The sequence below is a fragment of the Pelmatolapia mariae genome, linkage group LG1 (assembly GCF_036321145.2).
Source record: "Pelmatolapia mariae isolate MD_Pm_ZW linkage group LG1, Pm_UMD_F_2, whole genome shotgun sequence".
NCBI lineage: Eukaryota > Metazoa > Chordata > Actinopteri > Cichliformes > Cichlidae > Pelmatolapia > Pelmatolapia mariae.
The window spans coordinates 31160929-31182306 of NC_086227.1; the positions used below are offsets into that span (position 1 = coordinate 31160929).

Below are 21378 nucleotides of genomic sequence, written 5' to 3' on the forward strand. Positions count from 1 at the left end.
CAGGAAAAGTCTGACCGACAAGGCCTGGGAGAGAGCCAATCGGCATTCTTACCAAGATAAATTGGATCTCTCGGCTTAAGAGGGGAAGATGGATGGGTCCCAATATCAATTACTACCCTTTTCTCTGCAGAAAGAGAAGGGAGATGAACAGGTAGTCTGAATGAAATACAGAGGGCTTTTACGCTGCCCCTGCTAGTCTGTCAGATGAACTTTCTATATAGGAGGACAGGATAGGACACAGCACAGAATGAAATAAGACTGAGCAGACAGGCCCCAACAGAGATATTGAGCGTTAATGGCAACAGGAAGTCAGCAGACAGGCCAGGGAAGTAAACCACAGTCATGGCTGACAATGAAATGAGATTTACTATGAAGGCTTGTGGTTAAAGGAAAATAGACAGCCCTGCTAGGGCTGACTAAAAGTGAGAAAGTAGCGAGGGAGTCATCTGTGGAAGGCTCAGGACCAGTCAGGTACACCAATCCCAGTGGGGCCTTTAGACTGTCAAATCCAGGGCTGAACCAGGACATTTGCACCTCTAGAATGGAGTCACATTTATCACTACCAAGACATCAGCAATTATCTGTCATGGGAACTTGTGGAAGGGTCTCGATTACGTGCCTGTGCAGACATTAGGGCCCATTACTCCATTTGGAGACTCTGGTAGCACTTCTTTTGTGCACAGTGTCCCTGAGAGACGTCCTCTCCCTGGGGATATGGGAGTGTCAGGAGGAGAAATAAAAATCAGTGCTCAAAAAATGGCTGGTAGGGGGCCACAGCACCACACCATAGTGCCAATAGGCTACCGCTGTGGATCACAGAGCACATTCTCTGGCTGTCTATTACAATGGCTCATGCCTTACTTTATATTTTCCTTAGATTTTCAAGAAAGAACTTAGCATTGTAGGGGAGCTTAGCTGCCTTTTAATCTGTCTCTTATGACAACTATGTCTCCACAAATTTAAAATTTACTCAGTGTACTTTGAATGTACTCGGCACCCTGTTTTTTTGTTTATTTGTTTTTTTGTCAATTGGTCTGTGGTCATTGGAGGAAAAGGCACTTGAAACCCAAGAAAATTTACTTAAAATCCAAAATGAAAAATGCATCTCTACAATAGATCTTTCCGTATAACCACTTTACCCTTTCTTTGTCCACCTACCATTGGCAAAACAGAGCAAAGTAGGAGAAGAAGCAAGTGATACAGAAATGGGGATTCAGTACAAGGCCCACAGAGAAATGCAAGAGAGTGAGAGATGGAAGACAAAAAGAGCAAGAGGGGAAGAGACGACAGGATGAGAAAGTTAACGGAGGGTGATGGAGGCAGCTGAGTGAATCTCAGCAGTAAATCATCTCAGAGCCGCCCCATCCCTATCTCCGCCTTGCCTCGCCAGGAATCTTTTTCCCCCTGACCTTGTCTGCTGCTGTGTCTGTGAAGAAAAGATGGGGCCAGATTATCTATGATTGGAGATGGCCATTATCTAAACACAATCTTCGAGCCAGGTCCCACTCCTCTAGCCACTGCTGTGAGACTGGAGACCACACTGATGAGAAGAAAGATGATGGGTCATCCAGCGACACCCTCTCCTTTTATTAACTCTGATAAGATGGTTTCAACACTCTCTTGAAATGCCCAGCAACCTCCATCAACATCCATCAACATCGACTTTTTCACAATGTGCCACTCAGTACATTTGTCTACACATCTTAGCTCTCCATACTTTTCTCATATTGGAAACTTATACAGTGTCAGAATAATTTCCACCCCTGCACTTAATACTCAGCAACCCTATGTGAACCTTTTTAATATCTTGTCCATGCCTTTTGTCTGTCTGGCTGAGGGGAGTCTTTGTGAATGGGTTGTGTTTGTCCTTGCCAACCTGCTGCTCTTCAGAAGGCTGTCCTCAGTTGGCCAGTGGAGAGATTGACAGGACCTTAAGATGTTTTGTGCTGCGCTGTCGTGCCCCAGCCCAGCAGGTAGGGAAGAGTGAGGGCTGCTCACTGACTCAGTCGGGCGGGCTACAAGGGAGGGGGTGTCTGGAGGCACCTCATACCCACAGACGGAACATGCACCACTTTACATGCAAATGAACCCAAAAGATCCCCCTGTGCCTCTGGAAAGAACTGTGCCAAAAAAAAAGATTCCTGTTAGCAGTTAATATGTGGGATTTCCATCAAAGTCAGTTATTCTGTTTTAATTTAAGGTTTCAAGGCACCGACTGAATGGCCTAGCTTTTAGGATACTGTATACAGTTAATTTCTCTCAGGTTTTCTTGATTGTTCTGTGTTATTTTTTGATCATGCATAACGGCGTTTAAAGCTACCCCCCCTACCCCCATCAGTTAAATAGATGTGACAGCTCCAGTGGCATAAGTAATGTGTTCAGAAATACAAAGCCTGTATCATGTACCATCATGCCTGATATGCTGACAATTTAGATGTTTGTTCTCCCCTGATTATTCCATTTAGTACCTCACTATACTGGATAATCCACTTGTACACATCAAATAGGGACCAACAGCAGAGAGGTTTAGTGTGTGGTTCCACATTATTTTGCTCTGGAATGGAGTCTAACTATGTCTGGTAACCGGGTAGGAATGAAACGTGTCAGAAATAGAATGAGGCCTTTGAAGTAAACGCATGCATATTCCCTATCTCAACAGACACTGATGCTTGGTTAGAAATGTTTGTTATGACATTTGTGACATACCGGGTATCCATTTAGCATCGTTTTCCAATGTGGAGAGTACCATTTCAGAATATTATGTTGTTAAATAAAGAAATATGCCCAAAGAGGAGAAATTCAAGCCTCATGTGGGATTGCTATTTTTGGCTGTTCAATTTATTTTTGAGTTTTTCCCATTAAGTACCAGATATCCATGGATGTTTTTATGGTTTCTGAAAATTGGGCTGTGCTTAGGCTGTTAGATTTGGTCCAAGTTAATCTTAAGATAGGCATGTTTAAAAAAAAAACAAACCAAAACAAAACAAAAAACAACTAAATACATTTAGCCCTAATGCTGACATGGAAATATGATCAAATCCCATCAAACAAAACCTCAGAAAGACATTTTTTCCATACACATTATCAACATTGAAATGTGAAAGGTGAAATGAAGCATTTTCAGGTTGTTTACATTCTATATATTAATACTTTATGTATATCCCTTTATGCAAAATCCCCAAACCCCAAATTTTTCTGCTGATTAGAAGTCTGACAAAAATCTTAATGTACAATCAGAATATTATTCACATATTGATATTCACACATTAAATATTTACATTTCTTGCAATATAATAATACAGGAAATTACATCTAGTCTAACATAACCTTACCTTAAAGATTATTATGTCCTAAAGTTATTTAAGAGAAATGTATGGGCTTCAGGTGTGTCCATATATCACTGATCCTGCCTGGTGAGGTGCATCAGTGAGTTGATGACTGTCTCACTTCTGGTGTAAAGCATGGGTCATGTACCGGATTTGGGTTATGTTTACTCCACTCCTGAATCTATATCTGTATTCATACTTAATGATAACTTGTGCAATTGCTCTAGTGTTAGCCTCCAGTATTGTCTTCCACAGTTCCATTAAGGTCCTGATGAATGTTATTAGTGCATTAGCCTTGTACAGTCCCAAGCTCTAAAGTATCCATGTATGGGGATTGTGTCGTAGGCTTTCCTGTAGTCAATCCAGGCAGGAGCTCCTCCAGAATTCCTTTCATACGGGTGGCCTTATAGGGGTCCCCAAAAACATTGGGGTGGCACACCAAAAACAGAATTTCCAGTTTTATTATGCTGTTGTCAAATATAGGTTACTTGAAGAATATGGCAAAGAGACAGAAAGAAGATAATTATGTACATAGTTAATTATGTACGTAGTTAATTTCCTTGACTGGAAGTCCCAACCATCGCTGTAATGATTCTCAGCAGAGCTGAGCAAAAGTAGCTTAAGATTCACTTTCCTAGAATGGAGTTAACTTTAACAGCAAACTTAATCAGGAAAGACAAGTAACAATTATATATTGTAAGATTGTGAACTGTTGCCTGTCTCTATGTTGCCCATGAGATGCACCAGTGATCTGTCCAGGGATTGGCACCAGCCCAATTCTGCAACCTGATATGGATCAAATACTTGTAAATAATATGGTAAACAAATATTATCAAGCAGTTAGGTCAGTAGTCCTTTCACTGGAAATAAGATTTTTGAAATTTCAAATACCACACAGATACCTTCATTTTTTTCAAAACCAACTATTTACAGGTACAAAACAAAAATAATCATTCGCCATCACATTTATTCAAAACAGTTTTATCCGTGGACGTGGGGGGCAGCAAACTTTGGTGGGTGGCCAGTTGACTCATGTGCCAACTCAGCCTGGTCAATGCGGAGCTTCCAAATTGTACAGAGACAATTAAATGGCCAGTTTGATGGTATCATGCCCTTGTTGGGATCATTTGGATCAGGATTCTTTGTTATGTGGACTGGCTCTTGTTCTGGCAGGTTGTTGTGGTGTGCTCTTAAGTCTGCTCTTAGATCCACCAGCCACTTGGTGTTAGTGTTGTGTGCCATCTCTTTCACACAGATTTTCTTTCTGTATTGCTTATACAGTTTCAACAGTACTGGTGGGTGGGTCTACACTTGTTATGTTATTCCCTTATAGCTGAGAATACACCCTGGATGGCTCTTTGGAGAACAGGTCATTTATTCTCTTGGCCTCTTCTTTTCTGGTGAATCTCTTCCGTCTAGTGGACTTTGAGCCTTTGTTTGGTAGTTTCTAGAGCCTCCGTTATAGAATCGTGTGGTACCTCTTTTTTCATTAAGGATCTGTCACTCATGGTGGCTTTCTGCACCTCAGTTAACCCTCTAACATTCTTCCAGCCTTTCCTGATTTTGGCATGCAGCCTTTTTTTTATTTCTCTATGGTTGCTTTCTCCTACATACATCCTTGATGTAAGTGCTCCAAGTGCTCCTAGGATTACCGTGGGAGAGGAATATATGAGCTCCATTGGTTTCATTGATACTGGTAGTGGAGATGGTACATAGGGCAGTATTCACATCTGCAAGCATCTCCTCTGATGGGACTTTGTTAGTGAGACAGGGGTGTTGTACTCTTAGTTGGGTGGATAATTTGAGGTTGAGTTGATAGCTTTGAATTCTGCAATGATCTTCATCCTCAGCTCAGTAGATGCATCTGTCATTGCAAGGGGCTGGGCATCATCTAGTTCACTTCCACTGCTCTCTTCTACTAAGCTGTCTGTTGTTCCCACTGCATTGTAGCCTCTGGATCTCCAGCTCTGATATTAACATTCATCGAATGATATTGTTACACTGAGCTTCCAAGTGTTTCTTGGTATTTTAAGTGTCAGTGTTTATTCTCTGCTCATTCGTTGTTCCCACATGTGTTCCTTATAACCTGTTTCATTGGATCACCTGGCATGCTAGCATTCTATCAAGTCCATATTGACAGTCCTTGTACATGTTTGCGTTCTTCCAGTAGTCTACTTTTTATCAGTATATCTTGGTTCCTTAATGGCCCAAACATCCACGTCAACATGGGCTTCAGTTATGTATCTCTCACTCACATTAAGAGGAAGGCTTGGGTAGCAACATTACTGGATCTATGTCACAGGCAAGGTAATACACACACACATACACACACACACACACACATTATTTTTATATATATATATATATATATATATATATATATATATATATATATATATATATATATGTATATGTATATATATATATATATATATATATATATATATATATATATATTAGTGCTGTCCGCGTTAATCTCGTTAAAATGACGTTAACGCCATAACCACATTAACGCGGCAAACCTCCATTAGCGAGTTAGCGCGGATCACCCCATGCATGGGGCTGCATGGCGTCAACGTGTTAGCACGGTTAGCTCATTAACGGTTTAGCGCCGTGCAGCCCCACGCACGGGGTGATCTGCGCTAACTCGCTAATGGAGGTTTGCCGCGTTAATGCGGTTATAGCGTTAACGTCATCTTAACGAGATTAACGGACAGCACTAATATATATATATATATATATATATATATATATATATATATATATATATATATATATAGATATATATATATATATATATATATATAGATATAGATATATATAGATATATATATATAGATATATATAGATATATGTATATATAGATATATGTGTATGTGTATATGTGCATATATATATATGATAGAATAAAATAGAATTATCTTCTCTGATTTCTCAAGTGTGTTCAACACTATCACATTTTATGTAGCTTATGTATCTTCTCCTACAGTAGCAGCTACTGAGGGAGAAGCTACATGAAATGTCAAGCAACCTTCCCAACATCTTGTGGATTACTGACTACCTGACAGACAGGCCCCAGTATGTGAGACTGGCCAGTGTTTTGTCTGATTTAGTGATGTGTAGTACAGCAGCTCCACAAGGGACTGTGCTGTTCCTGTTATACACCTCAGACTTTCAGTGCAACTCTGGGTTATGCCACCTACATAAATAATCTGATTCTTCTGCAATGACTGGACATATAAGTGACATTTGGAGGAATACAAAGCACTACTAGGTGATTTTGTGGAACAGTCTGAAAAAACCCAGGTATTGACATCAGAAACCTGTTTTAACAAAAGCAACATTATTAGAGAAAATCAATTACTAGCCTAAAGTTTTCCTATCTACAGAGATAAATCAGGTACCTGCAGGAGTTAAAAAGTCAACTTTAACACATATTAGATTTTATGATATACAGCATGTAGTTTTCTGTTTTGTCATAACTACATATTAAGTACCTGTGTAGGGAGAAGTTATGCTTGTAAGCAAAATAACCAAGTTTTTAGTGTTTGTTTATGCAACCTTGCCAACCTAGTTTGACTCTTAACAACAGAGAAATAACATTTTAGAAGTATCTAATACCTTCAACCACATTAAACAGGAGAAAATACTCAATACTTTGCTTGTTTTTTGGGTACTCATTAATCCTTTTAATTTAAAATAAGTTATTTAGCAGCTAAAATCTAAAATTTCCAGACCTCCATGTTTTATGGTATTACAAAACATTCTTTTTTTCTAAATTAATTTTAATTTTGTATATAATTTTTTTAACTAATTGAATTTGTTCCTCTAAATGCAAAGTACCTTATGTAATTCCTTAATGATATTATGTGGCACTTTGAACAGCGACAATGTAATATATACAATAGGGATGAGAACTGATCAGAATTTAGCAATTCTGATTCTATCATTGATTTCACTTATTGATTTGATTACTTATTGATTCTCACTAGGTTTTCACTGGGTCCACATTGAGAGTCACCACCATCGCTAAGTGACCTATGTGAAAAAGTAATTGCCCCCCTTGTTAAATCATGAATTAACTGCAATTAACCATATTTTAATCATGGCTGAGTTCATTTTCCCCAGTTACTCTTAGGCCCATTTACTGCCAGATCTCTTGAATCAAAAAGGCACTTAAATAAAACCCGTCTGACAAATTGAAGTAGGTTAAAAGATCTAAAAAAAAACCCCAAAAAACACATCAAGCCACAATCTAAAACAAAAAGCTGAGAAAGAAAGTCATTGATATCTGGGGTCACAAAGCCATTTCTAAGGCTTTGGGGCTCCAGTGAACCATGGTGAGAGCCATTATGAACAAATAGAGAAAACTCAGAACAGTGGTGAACCTTCCCAGGAATTACTCCAAGACTGCACTGACGGCCCACCTAGGAGGTCACAAAAGAACCCATAACAACATCTAAAAAATTGACAAAAAACACAAAAGTTTGTCACAATTGCCAAAACACGTCATGATCTTCATGAGCTTGAAGAGTTTTGGAAAAATCTTCTGACGACTAATGAAACAAAAGCTGAACTTTTTGTAAGGTTTGTGTCTGGTTACAGTACGTCTGGCATAAAACTAACCCAGGGTTTCATAAAAAGAACACCAAACCAACTCAAACATTGTGGCGGTAATAAGATGGTCTGGGGCTTCTTTGCTGCTTCGGGACCTGGATGATCGGCCATAATTGAAGGAATCATTAATTCTCTACACCCGAAAATCCTGAGGGAGAATACCTGATCATCGGTTCTTGCCCCAAAGCTGAAGCACACTCACACTCTGAAGCACAGCAGGACAATGATCTGAAACACCCCAGCAAGTTCAACTCTAAATGGCTAAAGAAAAATAAATAAATAAAATGTCATTTCTGGATTTGTATTTGATCTGAAATATTTAAATGTAACAAGTGTGTAAAAAAACAAAGAAATCCAGAAGAGGGCAAGGCAAAGTATGTGACATCTAAAAAATAGGAAGTTATTAAAATGCAAGTATATCCATAACACTGAAATACATTTGGAATGTCAGCAAGACTAGTAATTGTAATCTTGGGTGGGGGAGTTACATTGCCTTATATCGCCTGGCACCATGGTATAGGAAGATCTAGATGTATCTCTAAGATGTGTAGCAACTTCGCCTGTATTTTTTTTTAATTCATGCCTATTTACTTACGTTGATTTATTTCTATAAGATTGCAAGTAATACATTTTTCTTTAATAACAGGTCTACTATGTACTTAATTAACTTCTAAAAAGTAGCACTGAGAAAGTAACTAGAAAAGTTGTAGAAGGTGAATTTGAATTAGTCCCTTATGTAACTTCATAAGGGAAATTCAGTCTTTTAAGGGTGTAAAAGTATTATTAGAGAGTTAAAACACCGCTACATGAGAAAATGGTACCTTTAACAACAGTGAATGTATCTAACAAGTCACTATTTAGGATTTTTTTCCCTCCATGTTCTATAAATATTTAATGTTAATAATCTAAAATGCTTATTCTGAAAGCAAATGGCCACTTTTGATTTCAGGCATGCCCCTGTAGCATTTACACAACAGGGAAATACACAGATGATTACAAACCAAGTCTAACTCTATATTAAGCAGCAGTTCCCAACATTTTGTGCACCCAGTCTGCACGCCTACATATGCGAGCATGTCTGGTGGCAGGCCTCCCAGGCAGCAGCGTACCAGCATCAGGCTTTTCTAATGAGTCCATAAGAAGCACAACTTCTTTGTTGTGCTGCCTGGAACATTACTCTGCATTTGAAATGCACCCAGCGGACTAGCATGCATCTTTTATCGTTGGATGCAGCTGTCCGTGCTTTCTGAACACTTACAACTAGCAAGCTTCCCTGACTATACTGCCAACAGGCAATAAGTGATAGAACTGTGGAAAAAAAAAATATTTACCACTACACAGGAGCAAGAGAGTAATTCTTTAAAGAGAATATTCACGTTATTGGCAAACAAAAGCAGAAACTTTTGAAAAGTAGACTTCAGAGCAACTGATTCTTTGCCTGGGGAGACAGGCAAGGGTGAGGGATGACAATAAAGGGTAAAGAGAAATATATACGGAGAGCAACAGAGACAAAGGGGGAAAAGACAAAATCTATATGCATATACTGCAGCCTACAACACAAGTAGCACTTTATTCCTGAGAGAGAAGCATCAGTCCTGACAGCATATGGCATCTGTGCAAAATCCATTAATTTTTAATATACCGGGTGCTGAAATGAAAAGGCTTCCTGAGACAAGCAATTGTCAGATGTCAGTAGTGTTTTGATAACTTTTTTTGATCTCCCTTTTTATTTGCATTCATGAAATGGAGCTGTCCACATGCCACCTTACTGTGGACATGGCTGGAGACTGACATGGAGCCATTTTCCACACAATTGCTCCCACTTCCAGTCAAGTGTTGGGGTGAAAAAGGAAAACAAAAATGTATGGAATGACAGTGTGTGTTAGAGGACCTCAATTTATCTCTGATCACATGACAACAAGTATACACATACGCCAAAAGGGCACGAATGCTAACAAGCATGTGGAAAAGTGCTAAATATGTATCTGTGAATCTAGTTTTCTTCCATTTAAGACGTGTTTTAATATTATTTAAATGTGATTTAAATTATGTAAATACATGTCTTAATAACAATGCATGCATTTGTACAAGATATTAAAGTAGTTGTTTAAAGAACAGATTACAAAGGTCTCTTCATAGAAGAGCAGAGAAGTGTTGTAGAGCACAAATGTTCTCCAGCTGTGTGGCTCATCTCCGTTAGAAGGATAAGATGAGCCACTCTCAATGAGAGATAAGTACAAAGAGGTCAGTCAGTGTAATGATTTTTTTCCCCCTACTTTTGTCATCTCAGTCAATTCCATAGGAAAGTCCTTGACCCTGTTAATGCAAATACATGACTACTAGACAGGAGTATTTTTTTTTCCTCCGCTTGCCACTTTTAACAGATAACTCATTGGACTCATTTAGAGTCATGGAATCATCTCCTTGTGCAGAGGGTGCATTACGGGATATTTATTCATATTCATAAAATGCCAATTTAAGGCTTGCGAGTGGCCATAGGAGATGAGTGGGAACTTGCAAAATCCAATAAGAGCTGCTTTGGAGACAGGTGCAAAGTGGACTAATTAATAGCAATCTATACACTGGCCAGGGCATGCAGTGGGCCGACTGAGACACACTTAGGTCAGGCAATGAAAAGATAGCAGCTCCAAATTCATTTTCTCACTGTGGCTCTCCCAAAGGAAGGCTCAGAAGTACACTCACACTTCCTTTAATGCCTTCACTGGGGTGTAATTTATTTTTGCGTTTGCCAGCACATTTGGAAAGTTCATTACCTCGCTCATGGCTTGTTAATTAGCCTTGTAAAGCCGCCATTAGATCTCCTCGGGCCAGGGCCGAGATGAGACTTTTGTCCCAAAACATTAACACACTGCAGGAGGCCTGTAAAACTGCACTCTGCCCATTTAAGTTGTAACAGTGACACCTCAGTAAAAACCTGAAAGATGGAGGGGACACACATGGCAAAGTCTCTTGGACGTGTACCACTTTCACCTTTGGTGCCATTGACAGGGGTCGACCCTATTTCACTCTCTACCACCTGTTCAACAATGACTGACTGATTCCCAGAACCATCCTAGACGTCTTTACGCCTTTTGGTCATTGCTAAATTTCAGTTGATGTAAGTCGTTGTGGTGATCTCCTCAGGGCTGTCTCTCATTTCCAATCCTAGAGGTCCAACAGGGGAGAGACATTAATAAGCAGTAAAAAAATCAGACTCAGCTGGTGGGTTTAAGAAATCCTACTGTGCAAGGCGTGACTATAGGAACATGAACTGGCACCACTGCTACAACACCAGCAGTGGAGACCAGCTACCGTGGCCTTATTGATTATGCAGGTGCTCATTTGTGTGGCCAAGCGGCTAGCAGGCATGTGTCTCATTTGAACTTTACAGGAATGGAACAGGATCCGATTTCCCCGCTGCAAAAAGGAAGCCCTGGTGCTTTATTTTTAGAACAGCTGCGTCTAATGGGGCCTGGCAGGTACAGGAGGCGTCACATCTGTTGAGGCCCAGGTGATGCTCCCACCCTCCACTCCTCCTCGCTCCTCACCCACCCCCTACCAGTCAAATGACTCACGTTGAAGATCAACAGTGTCATTTCCAATAAACTCGTTTTCCTCTTCCTGCCACTTTCCATCAGTTCTGGCGATAGGTTCTTGCTAGTAGCCATTTCATTCCACAACACGGTGGAATAGGAGATGCATAATGTAAAAGATGTAAAGAAGATGAATGCTCTGTCTAATGCCAGGGCACCAGGAAGATTAATTATAAAAATCCAGCTTTCTGACTGGCTAAAGTTTAGTGGTATAGAGCCTATACATGTGAATGTGAGTGCCTCCTTCTGGATATCAGCTAGGGCAGTGTGAGACTGCTAGGTGAAGTTGCCCTTCAAATGTAATAAGGAGAATCCAATAAATTTGCTGAGGAAATGCTTGATGATAAAGATGTTAAATCGTGCTTGATTTAAGGTTTTGACTGTACAGTCAGGATTGTTTCACATTATTATTATTATTATCATTCACACAGGACTTTTTTCTTACTTTGTACAAACAGTTTGATAGATCTGATGCCCTGATCTTTCCATGATTCATGTCTAGTGCTGATATGATAGCTTCATTTTTTTCTGCAGTTGGCATAGGTCTTTTGAATTTCCTAATTTTCCATTCATCCATCCATTTTCTCAACCATTTATCCAGTTCAGGATCGTGGGGGGCTGGAGTCTATCCCAGCTGACTCTGGGCAGTAATATGAAAGAGACTATCTAATTGCACCACAACAGCACCAACAGAAATATTTTTCAGTACTTTCTGCTGTGTTTAGTACTGTGTTCATTCATTTTAAGGAGACCAATTCTGTCTATATATTGTGCTATATTAATTTATCTTGTACCAGTTCTTATTTGTGGGAAATTAAATTAAATTAAAAAATGGCAAATATAGGAACCTATGATTCAAATTATTCACAATAAAATCATACTAAATCACATCTGCCATTGTTTTAATGGGCGCTATCACTGAATGTGATATTATTTATTATTTATAATTCTTTTTAATTCTTAATGTCTCATAGCTTTAGCTTCCCAAACTTAAGAATCGTTCATGGTGAAAAAATATCATGAGCTGAATTGTCATTTTTTTTCTTTTAAGTATAGTACAAATAAACAGGAACTGGTAGAGAAAACAATGAATAGTGCACAATGAAAAACACTCTTTTTTAATACACTGGATTTCAAGAAAGACCTTTAAAATAAAAAATTATTTTTCATACCTTGACCCTTGACATAGAGTTTACTCATGTGTAACATAATTCTTATGGCTTTGGTGATGAGAAAATGTAGTAACATGTTCTTGCTCCGTGTTCCCTTTCAAGTTTGCAACCAGGCGATCTGACAGTTTCTCTAGCTGAGCAAAACATTCCTGCTCTCTTTCTACCTCTACCTGAAACCCACACCGCTCCAAGCGGCATCTGTATCAAGCATCACTGTGGCAGACTTGAATAGCTCACTGGAAACAAGAATATATCTCCCTCATACCAGGGTGGGGTGGCACACCACAGAACAATAAGATCAACAACAATAACAACAGCAGCAGCAGCCACAACAACACAGCAGACTGCTGATAAAAGGGGGGTTTGAGTTGCACAAGTTCCTTTCAGCTCTGCAGAACGGTGCCATCAGCTGTACCATTTCTCTCTTCTCTCCTCTACTCCACCCTCCCTCGACCCTCTTCCTTCCCTTTTCTCTCTTCCTATCTAGAAGACAGGAAGCTGTTTGTTGGGATGCTCGGCAAGCAGCAAAGTGAGGATGATGTCCGGCGGCTGTTCGAGACCTTCGGCCAGATTGAGGAGTGCACCGTCCTCCGAGGGCCTGATGGGGCCAGTAAGGGTCAGAGCCCACACACCTCCAACTCTTTTTTACCCCCTTCTTCCGTTTTTCTTAGTCCTTCTGTCTTTGTGTTCTATTTCACTTTCTACTCTTTACATTTTTAGCACCATGCTTCACCCATGGTGCACTCATTGACATTGTCTGTAATCCTCCCTTTTTGTTTTTTTTCACTCTCTTATATGTCGCGCAAGCGTACCTTTCATACATCATTGTCACTGTGCCTCAACACATCCTTCCTCCCACGTTCTTTTTCTCACTACGTTTTGTATTTTGTTTTCTTTTGTCCTCATGCCACCTTTCGCTTCTTTTTTCTTTCCTCCCCGAACTTCTTCTCATGTTGTCTCTTCATCACGGCAGCTCCCCTCCACCCTGTGCTTGTACTCAACAAATACATCACACAACACCTCGTCTTTCTGCTCACCCCTCTCCTTCTCCCCTTCTTCCTGTTATCTGAAAAGCAGAGGGGTGTAATCATGTTTGTTTCCCACATTCCCATCATCCCTCCCCAGAGACACCATTGGACAATAATGCCCTACTGTAAATAAAGCAGCCAGGCTCTGGGTTTTGCTGCCGTCACTCACTGTGCGGCAGATTTGCCTGTATTCGGGAACAGCTTATGCATTCTTGTCCGTTGCTTATATGATATTTGGTTAGCAGAGCATGTTCAAATTAAAGATGGATGTAAAATATGTGATGAAGGTGTGATTGTTCACAGAGTGCAAAAGGCTCCTAATCAAATTTTGATGGGTCTCTCTCGCTCTCACAGCCAAATTTGGAGCAATAAAGCCCACGATATTGCGCTGAACCTCTACCATCTTTTCTTTTTGTTGACTGTGATTTATTCTTCTACATGAAGCTTCTGAATGTGTGTGAGAGATGTGTGGGAAGGCAAAAGAGAGAGGATGATAATCTTGCAAAGCCTTCTGAGTATATCAAAGAGAAAGCCTGGCTATACTGAACCACACACCTATCTGTGTCTACATCTGTTCCCCTCACTGTTAATCCCGGGTCTATTGCTCTGCATTGCCCCAGCAGCCCAGTACCTTTCCTTCTCCCTGCCTTGTTTCCTCTTTTGCTGTCTCTTCCTTCTTATCTGACTCCCTCTCTTTCTGTCTGCTCAGATGCCTCAAGCTGATTGACAGCACATAAAATGAAATAAGGCCGGTGCTGCTGTGTCAGACAGGAGCTAGTTTTCTCCCTCATTCGTGCTTTCACTTCTTTTCACCCTCCTGCACCCCACACCTCAACTCTTTCTTTGTCTCTCTTCACATGCCATACTTTCCCGCTTTGTTATTTGTCTCTATTATCACAGACTTGATCATTCATTTCTCTTCAAGTTTCACTGCTATGAAATGGAAACTGTAAAGTAATGTTAACTATGAATGCCACCACCAGACAAAGGTCTCATATATAGGTATCTGGGCCTATCAGTCACCGTGCAACAGTCCTATGCAATCATTACGGGATGTTACGGCAAATTATTTTGCCAGCCGCCTCGCTCGGGATGAGGTTCCCATAATTTGAATGAGACAGACCTTGAAATTGACAGTGCTATCTGTTCCATGGTAGAGGCTTTGTCCCCTGTTGATGTAAATTTATGCTACTCAGAGGCTTTTCAGCACCCCTCTTCACCCAATAAAAAGGCCGAGAAGTTTAACATCCATCTCTCTATGGCGCTGCTCCTCAAAGTACTTTCAAAGTGCAACACTTGCTGCCAGAGTTGAATAGAGCCCCGAATTGTCAGGAATAATAGAGAGATGGCTTTTAGGTCTATAATTAAGTTGTGTTATAAATGTCACCCATCCAGAGGGATGGAATTCATGCATACATATTATTACCCCGGGAATTCAAAAGGCAGTGCAGATCCTCTCGCTTGAAAGCAATACAATCTCTCTTTTTCCTTTTTCTCCAACTCATTCTGAGCCATCAAATTCAAAAACCCAACAGTGCACTATAATTTATGAGGCTGTAGCACTTCCCAGTTCTTTCGAGTTGTTGTGCTCCGTGTCCCTTTACTTTTTTTTAGGTCAGCAAAAGCAAAGCTACAGACTATTTTTTGATGAGAAATTTTGACAACATTGTATGTTCAGCATGACTTTGGTGATGGTGTATGCAAGCCCCGCAGTTAAGAGTCTGGTCTGTCTGGGCTACGTTGCTGGGATCACGGTGACCCTGGCACAATATATGATGGCCTTGTTAGGGAACAAGCAGCGAGTTATCTTGCCTTAGAAAACTAGAAGGCTTTTTCGAGAAAAAACGGATCCCTTTTTATTTAAGCTACAAAGGTTAAATGTGTTTATTCTTCCAAAAGACAGAGCTACAGTCAAATGGTACACAGTAAGTTGATGTATTTCAGCTGGACAAATGAAGACCTTGCCTGCCACTTCCCGGAGGGGGGTTCAAGTGAAATAAAAGGGTGCTAGAATGCTATGACAGAATCAAGGGCTTGTTTGACTTATCACTTTGCCTCTGTAGATCTATACAGCTTTGAGGACACTGACAGTACAGAACGCATGGCCTTTACTACTCACCACATTTTCACACATAACAGTTTCACTTGCTAACAATTTATTGTATGGCTTGAAAGTGTGTGCAAAGCCTGAGGTAAACGTGGAAATTGTCCTGCCACAGTTCTATCTATTTGATTTTGTCAGTAAATTATTAATTTGTTTGTTGGGAAAGCAAAGCTGACTCCTGAGAGGTAGAAGTGAATGGATTGCTGCCAGACACAAAAAAGCTCCTGAGCCTACCTATTAGTGTTTGTAGTTTAAAAGAATCATCACTCCTTTGGTCATGTAGAATGAATGTGTGTAACTATTTTAAAACCGATATCTGCAGTTCGCAAGAAACCAGGGATTGAACCCAGGAAAAGCCTGTCTGGTTCTTTGACACTGCTGCTACTCAATTAATAAAAAATGGGGAGAATTAATCCATGAGTTTGTTAATTAGGTATCTCTTGACTTAACACATGAGCTACCTGAAGGCAAGGATAAGAATAGGACATAACAGAATACCCTGTGCAGTCTATGACAACCATAAAGCTTAGAGAAATAGCTCTTGTTTCATTTAATGGCTTTCTGCAAAATTACCACATTTCAGTTCCACTGCATTTCAGTTCACCAGCTTTCCCTTTATGATATTAATATAATGCTTGTCCTTACTGAGACTATACTAACAGATACGCTTTAGTCGTGCAGCATTCCAAAACTCACGTTGTAATACTATTGCAATATTATCTACTTAAATTATTTTTAATATTATTTGAATTTTTAATGCAATGTGGCTCCAGAGTAATGCTACCAAAGCCTGCTTCCTTGTCTTCTGGCCAGCTTTTTTGTTGACTTTTCTTTTGTGTATTAACTACAAAATAGATTTAAGATGATTTGAATGTCCCTTGAGCAAAGCACCCCCTCATCTGAAATTATATTCGAGGAAAGATTCGGTTAGATAGGCAGATTATAATGCTATGCCTTTGTCATCATAATCTCTTTTATGAGTGACTGCACACAAATCACAATGTGTAAATATTAAACAGATTAATAATCACAAACAAGTCATGATAGTAAATGCCTTGGCTCCATGCTCTAAAGTGGTGGGGGTCAAATTAGAAATGGGCAAGAGACAGGGTGTTCCAAGCAGCTAATGCCTTTAGTACAATTAGCTTGATTTATTCAGTTATGCACTCAACACACAAGTGGCAGAATATATTTACAAACCAGATAACATGAAAACAATGGTATTCAAGGCCATCCTGCTGATCTCCCCGCCTCTCCTCTCTTTCTCTCTTTCTATCTGTGCAGGCTGTGCCTTTGTCAAGTTCTCCAGCCATGCAGAAGCACAGGCCGCCATCAACAGCTTGCATGGTGGTCAGACTATGCCTGTGAGTAACAAGCTCATAACAAGTACTGTCATAATTGCTGCCATGAGTTGTCATGTTCATTTACTACAGTTGCAAGCAATTGTGTTTTACACTTGATGTGAGCAGTTTTCTGTGAAAGTTTTCCAAAGGTTGCTCATATTTACTGTTTTCTGTTTTGCCTATGGTCTGAGTTCTATAAAATCACTGAGGCAGACTAGTCTAAAACAACAACATTGGTAAACTTGTTGACACCTTCTACCCTGCCAAGAGGCAGCCACTGTCTTTTTTTTTCTTTTCCACATGACTACTCCCACTGCATAATGTGCACCTCTTTTGAAACTCAATTCTGAGCATATTTCTTTTTTCTTTTTTTATATCGTAGTAAACTATATCATGCATTCAAAAAACACGCACCACCTACATGAATTGCCTTATTAAGGTGCTAGTAAGTAAGGCCACCATGTGCAGTGCAGAGTACGTTTAATGCACTTTTCACAATGATTCTGCAAGTCTCTGGAAATCTAATTGACAGACAAATGATTCCCATAGTTAGTATCTACATTGAAATTAATCTTTTCTTTAGTATTATATAGCAGGAAAAAATATGCTGGACTGAAAACTGAATCCACAATCATATTCCTACAAACGACAAGGTGAACATTTTGTAGTCAAAGGGGAAAAAAACTACACAAGTTAAACTGCCCGCAAAAATGTAACGCATGCACCGATTACTGAATCATTTGTAATATGAAGAGGATAGATGAAAGTCAGTTTCTTTAAGCGGTGTTGGAGAAATGTCTTGAAAACATCTCATCAAACTCAAATTATTAACAGTGATAGCTTGGTCCCTGTCATGGGACTACTTTTTGTTAAAGAATATTAAATATTTAAAACACTTGAAAACACTTATCATGGAAAGCCTCATTACAGAGACTAGAAGGGAGGTTAACAAGTAAGTCAATAATATTGAAAAGCACCCTAGAGTTAGGATGGATCTTCAAAATGAGGTCAGATTAATAAGCTGCTTTTGCTTCCTTAACTGCTTCCTGACATTTCAGCATTAAGTCCTTTATAATATTGTGAGACACTTACAGTTTATCACCCCTCCATTAACTTTTGGCTTTACATTTCCTCATCAAACCCCGGGTATTATCTATCAAAGTACAAGGGTTGCGGACACGTTACATTGTCAATAATAATACACCTTCCAAGCTTATTTATAGATCAAATTGCCTAAAGATGTAAAAAGCAGAAATATATTTGGTTACTTTTTGTAAAATAATACTCAAATTTGGTCCCTCCTCTCTCAACCAGCATGAGACAAAGAGGAGCAGCAGTGGCTGTGAGATCTAGAGAGTAACGGAAGCAGCATTACATTTTAAGGTACAATTATGTAGCCATGCTTATCTGCAAAAGCTAAAATAAATAAAACATATTGTTAATAAATATATAAAGTTAATATTATTATTATTATTATTATTATTATTTAGAAAACCTGTTCCTTAAAGGAGACAACACATATGTTAAAGAGGAAATGACATTCCACTAATTTATATTGCCTGCAAAAATAGACTGCTACTTCCATAAAGGCAGGAAATCTTTCTATTTGTCATTCAAGAAAGCAGGAGCCATTCTGCTTTTCTGTACTGTGTCTTTTTAGTGTCTTTTCATGTTGAGCCTTGTATTCCTTTAGTTCTTAGTATTAATAGTTTCAGTCAGATTCCTAAACCACCTTAAATGGCTCCGTTCGATTTGGATGAGCCCTCTGAAATGGCTAAGCCCTTCACCCAATCTCTCTAAATCACCACCTTATCATTGTGGAGGGGTTTATATGTCCAGATGATCCCAGTAGTGATTGGGACGGAGCCCTGGCGGTCCAATCCTCAGCTGACAATTGCTGGCTATTAATTAGTACTTTGATTTTACATATGATCAATTTATCTTTATTAACAGGCTATGCATCACAGGCTTTTGAGGTTGCTGTAATTTAATAAATTTTTTTTTTTTAACTTACTTGATCCTGCTGAATTAGCTAATTATGGGCTGATTTCCAGTCTTTCTTTCATTTTGAAAGCTCTCAAAAGATTTGTTTTAAATTAACTAAGTGATCATTTGCAGAGTAACAGTTTATCTGAAGAGCTTCAGTAAGGATTTAGAGTTTGTCTCTGTGCTTGTCCTGCTAGATCTCAGTGCAGTATTCAGTACTGGTGTTCGCATTATTTTTCTACATTGACTACAATACACTGTTGGCATTAAAAGAAATGTGCTATGAGGAGTGTTTTCTCACACATAAAATGACATGGAGTTCCACAGGGTTTTGTGCTGGGACTGAAACCTTTTTATGTTATATATGCTTCCCTATGGTAATAGTACTAGAAAACTTTGTATACATTTCCTTAGCTATACAGATGATATCCATTTATATTTATATATAAAGTCACATGGCACAAATCACCAAATATACCAAGAAACTGTAAGTTTCACTGTAAGTCATCTTAGAGTAACTTTTGACCATCAACCATTCAACATGCACATTAAACAAATATGTGGCACTGCTTTCTTTCATCTAGACATTATTATTAGAATTCTAAACACTATGTGTCAGAGTGATTCCAAAAAACTAGCCCATGCATTTGTTAAACTTTTGTAATTCCTTATCCCTGAAAAGGCTTGAGTTGATCCAAAATATTGGAGCTAGAGTACTAACAGGGACTAGAAAGAGGCATCATATTTCTCTCATATTCACTGTCTCCCTGTTAAATCCAGAAGTTAATCCTCACATCCAAAGTCTTGTATAATCAGGCCCCATCATATCTTAAAGACCTCACAGTATTATATTATACTAACAGAGCATTTTGCTCTCAGGGTGCAGTCTTGTGGTTCTTAGAATTAATTTTTTTTTTAAGGGATGCCTTTTTCCTTTTAAAAGGGAGTTTTTCCTTCCCACTGTTGCTCAGTGCTCATAGAGGAACACCTCATTGCTGGGATTTTCTGTCTAATATTGTAGGGTCTTTACCTTGCAGTATGAAGTGCCTTGAGGCAACTGTTGTTGTGAGGTACTGCTATAAAAACAAAACTGAATTGCATTGGCTTAACATGACATATAATAAGAGACAGCATTATAACTGGTGTCTATGCTTTTATAGACTCCTGCAATCACACTTTATGCACTGCTGGCTAACTACAGTTTCAGACTAAACTGCCTAAACGTCTTGTGGGTCACAAATGAGGATAGAGAGAGATTATTTTTTGTGTAGGTTTATAAAAGCTCATTTATATCAAACCATCAAAAAAAACCTTGATGTTGAAAATTATACAGAAATAGGAAAACTACATAAGTATAACACTCAATACGCCCGTTGACTCATTACAAAGAACAACAGTTGCTGACATCAAATGCAAGACCTTGCATCCTTCGGATAGAAAGTAATCTGGAATATAGATTACCACGTATGTAACTATGCAAGGAATTGTAAATACTGGGTAAAATGTGGGAGACTGGTTTGATGAATGTCTGAAATAGCATTAGTTGGTGTTTATTTCTTTAGCTGAAGAATGAGACCACTAAACCTGTAACTCTTGTCAAACAGCAGTTCATTATGAATTGGATACGCTTCTGTTAGGGTTGAACAACGTTACCAAAAAGCGCTTAAGTAAAAGAAATGATGAATTACGAAGCACCTCCATGCCAGTGCTGTGTGTGTTGGGTACTACACAGCTGGACACACACATGAGCATGCACACACTTTCTGGCAGACATCCGCACCTTCACACACTTCACTGATGTTCCGCCATAAATATTTACGGATGCTTCCTGGCAGCCAGATAGTGTCTTGGAAGCCAGATTTAATTTACACATCTTTTTGATGCATCCTCATTTTGCATTACATTGAAGTAGTGAAAAAGGGAAATAAGTGGACGAGATGTTTTAACTTTGCGTGAGAATATAGTGTGCAACCAACATTGTGGCATATATATATCGAGTGTCAAAATTCACTGGGTAGCGGGCTGAGAGCCAAAAAAAAGTCATGTTGTGCATTGATCATGTGCACTTATATTGGGACTGTTTTTGAAATTTGATTATAATCAAAATGTTTGTCTTTACTTAAAATATCTTGTAGAGAAACTAGAAAGTTTACATAATTGACTGAGGCACAAGGATGTTTTTTTTTCTTTCTTTTTCAACAAGTTTAAC

General features: G+C 39.1%; 1 protein-coding gene across 12 annotated transcripts in view; it reads left to right on the plus strand.

Annotated features, from left to right (window-relative positions):
- The window catches only part of celf6 (CUGBP Elav-like family member 6), a 149544-nt gene that overhangs the window by 93794 nt on the left and 34372 nt on the right, over positions 1 to 21378 (plus strand). For 7 of the 12 annotated variants that reach the window (XR_010094323.1, XR_010094331.1, XR_010094332.1 and 4 more), the window contains exons 4-5: positions 13196 to 13324; positions 17125 to 17204. Coding sequence is in view for 1 of the 12 variants with exons in the window: in XM_063478766.1 (XP_063334836.1) it covers positions 13196 to 13324; positions 17125 to 17204 (209 nt within the window). In the remaining 11 variants the exon portion in view is untranslated. The remainder of the gene's footprint in view (positions 1 to 13195; positions 13325 to 17124; positions 17205 to 21378) is intronic. The other 5 variants (XR_010094333.1, XR_010094338.1, XR_010094339.1 and 2 more) reach the window with 3 other exon arrangements.